This window comes from Salvia miltiorrhiza, chromosome 8 (genome assembly GCF_028751815.1).
Source record: "Salvia miltiorrhiza cultivar Shanhuang (shh) chromosome 8, IMPLAD_Smil_shh, whole genome shotgun sequence".
Classification (NCBI taxonomy): domain Eukaryota; kingdom Viridiplantae; phylum Streptophyta; class Magnoliopsida; order Lamiales; family Lamiaceae; genus Salvia; species Salvia miltiorrhiza.
Genome location: NC_080394.1, coordinates 54,525,878 through 54,534,490, shown reverse-complemented (window position 1 = coordinate 54,534,490; position 8,613 = coordinate 54,525,878). Strand labels below are relative to the sequence as shown.

General features: G+C 38.2%; 1 protein-coding gene across 1 annotated transcript; it reads right to left on the bottom strand.

Annotated features, from left to right (window-relative positions):
* Nucleotides 1–790: 790 nt before the first annotated feature.
* LOC130999213 (salviol synthase-like) lies at nt 791–5,143 on the bottom strand. Its single transcript, XM_057924718.1, has 2 exons — nt 4,142–5,143; nt 791–1,540 (listed from the first exon to the last, which is right to left on the bottom strand). The coding sequence occupies exons 1-2, from the start codon at nt 5,012–5,014 to the stop codon at nt 929–931; spliced, it is 1,485 nt and encodes a 494-aa protein (XP_057780701.1). The 5' UTR covers nt 5,015–5,143; the 3' UTR covers nt 791–928.
* Nucleotides 5,144–8,613: the final 3,470 nt, after the last annotated feature.

Below are 8,613 nucleotides of genomic sequence, written 5' to 3'. Positions count from 1 at the left end.
CGCGCCCTAGCCTAGTGTTAGGAGATGTACACGTTCGGGACCCAACTGCACACTCGTGGGTTCAACCGCAAGCACCTAACAGGTTCAACCTCTCCCTAAACCACCTTGTATCCCTTCGCGAACAACCACCTTCTAGCTATAAATAGGAGGCCCCCACATGGTCAAAATCACTCATATTCAACATATATTGAATCGAACGTACTCAAATCTACTTTCATATACTCCCTCCGTCCCACAAATAACTTTTTTTTTTCCTTTTTGGGACATTCCCAAATAACTTCCTCTTTCTTTCTTTCCATCTTTGGAGAACTACCCCACCACTGATAATACTTTATTTATTCTTATTTTTCACAACTTCCAATACTAATTATAACACATTTTCACAACTTCCAATAATAATTATAACACTTTTTCTCCACTATCAATACACTTTACAACTTTTCCTTAAAACCCATGCCGTCCCAAAAGTGGAAGCTATTTGTGGGACGGAGGGAGTATATTTTTCATATAGTTTGAGTCATAGGAAAATGCTCAGTCCTGAGTATCGAGTAGTTTGCCGGAACGTCGAGCTTGTTAGTGTGAAACACCTCGAGTTCACCTGAACCATTGTATCTTGGATACATTTGCGTCGAACAACAGTAACATATATTACGGGGCAATCTTGTCTTATGGAGATAGTGTCCAACACTAACCTCAGCTTTCTGTATCCCTGCTTTGTATTTATTATTATTATTATAATTTTCATTTTCCAACACACAATAGATATATCTTATATAACAGAAATGAGTGGTTGTGGTTAAAATAAAAAGTGCAGTCATGTCTCAAACGTGATACATTCGTATGGGACAAGCGAAAATAGAAAAATTATAACATAGCCCATACTGACGGTTTATTCTAAACTATATCAAACTATAAACTTTGTTAATTACTAATGCAAAGGCCTACTAATAATAGGAATCACACTAAGATCATATTTTCTCTTCCCCGACAAACCAGATGATTCATTCATATCCACATCTTCTGGTTTCATGCCATGAGGCAGAATCCAATCAAAATGGTAGAGAAGCATTGCCATTTGGATTTCTATACTAGCAATCCCAAAACCGATGGCTGGGCAAATCCTCCTTCCACCACCAAAAGGGATGTATTCAAATGTATTCGCCTTGAAATCAACTATTTTTTCAAAAAACCTTTCTGGTTTGAAGCTCTCTGCATCCTCCCAATGCTTGGGGTCTCTTCCGATGGCCCAAGCATTCACCAGTACCCATGTTTTGGCCGGAATTCGATACCCATTAATCGCGCACGCCTCTCTGCTTTCTCTAGGAAGTAAAATAGGCCCCGGCGGGTGCAATCGGAGAGTCTCTTTGATGACTAATTTGAGGTAGTTTAGCTCATGAAAGCGGCTTTCATCTACATATTTTTGGCCATCGAAAACGCTTCTCACCTCATCTTGAGCTTTCTTCAGAATCCTAGGATTCTTGAGCATCTCTGCCATTGCCCAGTCTGTTGCTGTGGTTGATGACTCAACTCCAGCACCATCCTGTTAATTAATCATAATCAACATTAGGATTGATTAATTGCATGCGACGTGTTATCTTTGATTCATAAATTTATCATAGGAAAATAAAAGATACCAAAAAATTCTCCCTTTAGATGCCTCTTTTCTTTTCCCCCATTTCTTACAAAAGAAAGTTTCACCCTTTCTCATTCTTCATTTCGACTTCAAGGAGCGATAATATTATCATCCCTCCTTGAAGTGAAAAAAATGAATGATGAGAAAGGATGAAATCATCTTTTGTCGAAAATGAGAGAAAATAAATGAGCGGAGAATTTTTTTTGTTATCCCTTATTTTCCCAAGATAATTAAATTTATCAACCAATGAGAATACATCCTAAATTGTTGCAATAAAAACATGACCTGTATTTAAAAACGTTGGTCCAATTTTTTATCAGGATAAATCAATGTGGCGTGTATTAATAGAAGGTTAATTATAATTTATAACATAAACTTTAGTTCTTTTCTAATTTATTTATGATCTCAATTCAATTTAAATAACCTAAAATTTGCAAAATTGTTTAATAATTAATGGCAAGCCTAAAAAATTCCGCCGTCAGAAATCTTACTACGATTCCCCATAATACATACTCCCTCCGTCCACCAATTAAAGCCCCATTTGAGGGTGGACACGGAGACTAAGAAAATTGAAAAAGGTGTTGTGATCAGGGGCGGATCCAGGATTCAATGTTAGGGGGGGCTGAATCTATTGGACTACGGTGCTTGAAAATATGTACACGGGGGTTCGGGGGCGGGAGCCCACGAAGCAATTTTTTTTTAGCATTCCGTACACTTCATTTCATACATTTTTTCAACAATCACTTAATATAATAAGATAATTGTTCGCAATTCAATTAATTCAACATCAAGTAGATTGAAAGCATATAAAAATGTACTTTTATTCATTTTTCTTAAAAAAAAAATGTTTCATCTTCTAAACAAATAAACTAATTTTCATTGTTAGTAATTAGTAATTTTACTTTTACCTTTAGAATTGACTCAAATTTAACATTAAAAATTAACTAAGAAAGAAAAAATGATAAAAATAATACTATAAATGTAACAACTCAATGTGAAAAGCAATTAATATGGATAGTTGGATACCATAAATAATGTATTACTATATTTTTTCTTGTATTTTTTTATTTATATACACATATATATAGATATAAAACAAAATAATAAATATATATATCTATAATTAAAAAAAAAAAAACTCAAAAATTGGGAGGGGGCTGAAGCCCCCCCTAGCCCCCCCTGGATCCGCCACTGGTTGTGATTGAAATATAACGGTAGTTGACTAAAGTGATAAAGTTGTTGACTAAATTGTTAAAGGTGTTGTGTGATGGGTCCACTAGTGATAAAGTGTAATAAATATATAATATAAAAATAATAAAGTTGTTGTAAGGTGGGTCCATTAGTGGCAAAGGGTAGTAAATATAGGAAAAGAAAAAGAGTAAAAATGTACAAAAAGCACAATAGAGCTTTAATTGGTGGACAAAAATTTAAGTGCAAGTAGGACTTTAATTCGTGGACGGATGGAGTATTTCTCAATCGTATACCATACGGCGGGTTCGAAATATTATATTTCTTCATAATAATGTTTACTTTTATTCATAAAAATTTTTATTTTTAATTATTTTTACTCCATTACAAAAAAAAAATCACTAATGACATAAGACTTGGTAGCTATTATATGTGTTGGCTGGTGTAACTATTAATGATTAGCTACACCATTAAAAGCCACTAATTTTTTGTGACACACATAATAAATATCAATCCTCATGTCACTAGTGGAAACTTTTTTTGTAGTGCTCGTTAATACTTTTATTTCTACCTATTTGGTTAAGTAATTATTGTCGTAACAAAAAGTAATTATTGTTACAATAAAATGTAATATTTTAGAATTATTACATTTATTCACGATAATTGTTACTTTTATTTATGAGAACTTGTACTACATAAGTATATATTTGTGCGAACAAACATATATATCTTATCTTATACTCCCTCCGTCCCTGAAATAAGTTCATCTTTTTCCATTTTGGGACGTCCCCAAATAAGTTCCTCTTTCTTTCTTTCTATTTTTGGACAACTACCCCACCACTAATAATACTTTATTTATTCTTACTTTTCACGTTTTCACCACTCCCAATACTAGTTATAACACTTTTTCACATTTTCACCATTCCCAATACTAATTATAACATATTTTTTTTCCACTATCAATACATTTTACCATTTTCCTTAAAACCCGTGCCGTCCCCAAAGAGTAACTTATTTTGGGTACTCTTTGGGGACGGAGGGAGTAGTACTTATTAAAAATAAGTCACCGCATGGTCAACCACACAGGGGACCAACCCTTTCTGGAGATGGGATTGATGTTGAAAGAATGAAGTGTCTTGTCAGACACATAATTCTCAAAATTTTGACGAGGTACATAATTAAATAATTTAGCAAAGTTTAAATTATTTCATTAATGGAACATGTGCCAAAGTTCAATATGTGAGAAACTATAAATAGAGTATTATGGTTTTGCCTTAATTTTACTTGATTAGTAAACAACGGTTGGTTGACAGAACTAACCAGTAAAACAGATTTGATATTGTCTGTTGTCAACGGAATCTGGAGCGATCCATCGCCTTGCAATTTCAGGAGAACGTCGAGCAGATCACGATCACGATCATGATGGGCTCGCCTTCGCTCCTCGATGATGCTCTCCGTGATCCTGTTCAGTTTCCGGTGATGTTTCTCTATCTTTCTCTTCATCCCACTGAAGAGCTTGAGGAATCTCATGGAAGGATACACATCAACGAGGTTGAAGCAAGTGAGGAATTCTTGAGCCTCTTTAATGATGGAATTTTGCTCACATATTTCTCCACCACCCTTCTTCCCAAATGCTGCCCTAACCATGATGTTAAGATTCGTGGTGCCGATATTCTCCGTCAGATTGATCGTCGAACCCGCGTTTAGAGCCACCGATTTGCAGAGGTCTGCAACTTCTTCCTCCCTGATTGGCCGGAATGACTGCACGCGCTTCGCCGTGAAGAGCTGGAGCGAGCAGATCTTGCGCAGCTGTCGCCAGTAATCGCCGTATGGAGCGAAGGCGATGTCTGTGTTTCCGTAGCAGTTGATCTCGGGGGCAAGGAGAGACGGCCGGGAGGCAAACACGACGTCGTTTTCTTTCAGGAAGAGTTTTGCGGTTTCCGGTGAGGAGACGACTACGGCGTCGGTTTCACCTAATTTTAGGTGCATCAAGGGTCCGTATTCGGCGGCCAAGTTTGCAAGAGTGTGGTGGGGCGGAGCGGAGCCGGCGAGGAGGTGCAAGTTGCCTATAAAAGGCAACTTGCGCGGCCCCGGGGGGAGATTTTTATTCGGCTTATGAAACACGAACACGAACAAGAACACGAACACGAAAGTGGTAATAAGGAGGAGGATAGAATAGTACTCGAAGTCCATGAGGGAGGGCTACAATTAAAGAAGGGATTTTGAGTTTTGGAAATTGGAATTTATGAGATGTGTATACTTGATCATTTCTTTCTCGTGTATTTATAGGGGATGAGATTATTGCATTACATTGTGTTTCACTTTCAATTTATTATATCTTCTTTTGCCCAATTTGATTTGACTTGTTTTCTTTTTTGGATTGTTCCATTCAACTTGTCATGTCTTTTTTTTGGGTAATCAATTTTTATTATTACAAATACAGGCTCACATCCATACTTTCACACACATTTACATTATAATAATCTTAGACTTCTAAATAGTCGTGCTGAAAATAATTAGGGCAAGTGATACGGGACGCAGAGAGTAATTTTTTATTATTTTTTTTCAATTTTAGTTTATTATTATATTTTAATATAATTCTAAGATACTTAATAAGGATTCACTTATCCATTTAGGATTTATAATTATTATTTTTATTTATTTGATTTAATAATTGATAATTAAGGTTAATTATCTGCTGAAATAGAAGTTTTATTAAGAGAAAAAAAGAGAGCACCGACTCAACAAAGGGTCGGAACACAAAAAAACCCGACAAACAAAAACCGTGTAAGAACTCCCCACAAAGCACCGCGGGAAGACGAAACAAAGGAAACGAAAGCTAAGAAGAAAAATTAAAAAACATTCTCGTCCCCAACATCATCATCATCCAACATATCACCCCATTTCTTCTTGTTGGCCACCGCCGACATAGCACGGGCAGCATCGGAAGAGGAGTGAATCACAAAGTTTTGCAGAATCGCTCCTCCAGATTGAGCATGTTGTACTTTATTCAAGAACTCCACCGGCACCGTAGAGTTAAGAACGGCCTCCTGCAAAACACCAGTAGCCCGGCCAGCTGAAAGAGCATGGCCACGCTCTATAATACTTCGGAGTCGGTGCTTGATCGAAGAATCAGAAACCTTCCCCTTCTTTGTAGCGCCCTTCGGTCGCCCTCGACCGCGAGGAGGAACCACCGGCAACTCCTTCTCTGGTGTCACATCACTAAAACTCGGGGCGGGAGAAGTCAAGTCCAGAGGAGGTGATGGCGGAGAGCTCGTCTCCTCATCCACTTCTTCCACCATCCCCTCTCGAAATTCTTTGCCATGATCCACAGATTGCAAGTTCATTCCTTTGCCATTGTCTATAGGAACCTCAGTATCAAGAATAGCAAAGGAATTTGATGTCGAGATGCCAAGATCCGGAGCCACGTTTTCCCCAGTTTCATTAGGAGCGACATGAGGAGTCTCCTCATGAAGATTCTCAGCGGGGGTGTGAGCGCTGATAATGGAAGTCCTCTCCTTTTCAAGAAGAGGCTCCTGGTTGACGTTCTCATCTCCGGAAGGCTCTTGAGATAAAGCATCGAAAGAATTACCGATAGGAATCTCTTTGTTTTTCTACCATTCTTTCCCCATAGTTTTGTTGTGATTGGTCTTGAGAGAAGGTTGATCCGAGCTTGTAGGATTTGTGATGTCAGTGTTGTTATCCTGCTGTTTCTTGCGGCGGCATTGAGCAATGTCATGACCTGCAAGTTTGCAAAAACCACAAAAATACGGCAAATTTTCATATACGAATTCAACCTCAAAAGAGCGCGTCCCCTTATCCACCGTGAGAGATTCGGGAATAGGTTTAGAGACATCCATGTCGACAAGAACACGAGCAAAGTGTCCCACTTGCCCAGAAAACGCAAAACCATCAAGTTTAATAGGAAGACCGACATATCTGGCGATGCCGATTATCACTTCCGGATGCCAGTATTCATGAGGAAGATAATAGATTCTCAGCCAGACTTGAGAGAGGGCAGATGATTCTTTGTATGGGTCAAAATCTGGAACCCATTCCCTGATTCGAATAATACCTTTGCTCAATGTCCAAGTAGCCCTAGATTTTGCCGTAGCAAGCTCAGATTCATTCGCGAAAATTATCGAAAAGAAACCTTTCCCGAGTGGCACCACACGGATCGCATCCGAGGTTTTCCATAAAGCCGTGAGTTCTTGTTTAATGTCAGAAGCAAATCTGGGGGCGTCTCCCTTATTCAGCAAAAGCCTGGCGTGAACAGCGAACTCAAACTCCTTGAGTTTACTTTGATACAAGGCTTCTGGAATCCGAAGAATAGACTTGTTGCCAATGTTCACCGGGTGAAGAGCGTTGAAATCCTGGGCGAACACATCTGCTGGTTTGGGAACTGAACGCTGGACCGTTCGCGCAAAAGAGCGTTTCGCCTCAGCGCTAGGGCTAGAAATTCCATGCAGCGTCGAGTTGACGAGAGCCTCGGAATGACTCTTGCTGTTCTGAGAAGGAACAACCGAGGGCCGAGTTGGGTTCTTACCGGAAGAAGCAGGCGTAGGCCTGGCAAAGTTGTTGGAGATCGGAGGAAAATCGGAAGCCATGGGAGCGGGCAGGGGGATCACGCGGCGGCGGCGGCGAGAGAGGAGCTAGGGTTTCTCTCTCCCCATCAGAAATATCTATCTATAGATATTTTTAATGGATGAAGTTTGATTAGAGGTGGCAATTAAGGTTAATTATCCAAACTTAGGGTATAGTTTTTTTTAAATTGTTTAGTGATAAATATTAATTAGAGATAATTATATGTTAATATTTTTTTAGTTTTGATTATTGTATTTTTCTTTTAATTTTAATTGCACAAATTTAAATAACACAATTTACTTCAAATTTAAATTGCATTAATTTTAAAATCCTAAAAATTACATTAAAAAATTACATAAATCTTAAAAATTTAAAAACATATCCTAAAAAAACTATTCCGACCCTAGAGGTCCGAAACGTGCCCAAACGTGCTCCATCAAATCATGTTGGAGCACAGCATGCATCTGCCTATCTCGGAGAATTGAATCTCTTTGCACGTATTCCTCGAAGCAAATCGGGGTTGTTCGAGCATTCTCCGTTGAGTCATTGCTAGACGCCCCGTGTCCTGCATCGTCATCTCTCCAATGGGCAGCTATATCACCTTCATCTCTCCAATAGAACTTAACCATATATATATATAGGGGATGGCTACAGTGAAAACACTTCTTAAAATATAAATATAAACGTTTTTTAATGTACGAATTTTATCCAACATTGTTAGGAATTCATCCAACATGGTTACGAATTGTGAAAAATAAATTTTTGCTACCTTCGGGATTCGAACCCAGGACCACGAATTCATCCAAAAAGGTTACGAATCAACCGTAGATCTTGATGATCTAAGGGCTGAAAATTGTTTATATTTTATATTTTAAGAAGTGTTTTTATTTTAGCCCTCCCCTATATGACTAAATATATATATATATATATATATATATATATATATATATATATATATATATTCAGCCATTAATTACTAATTCATCAACTACCTACACATAATCTAGATTCACTACAAAAAAACGCGTAATTACCGGCGAAAATTACCGGCGGCGATTTTGCCGTCGGTAATTAACGGCGGCACGGCGGCGGCATTTCAGGCGACCCGAACTTTCGCAATCACCGGCCAATTACCGACGGCAAAATCGCCGCCGATAATTAGTGGCGGTGACGCCGCCGTTAATTTAAAATACGCAATAATTAATTAA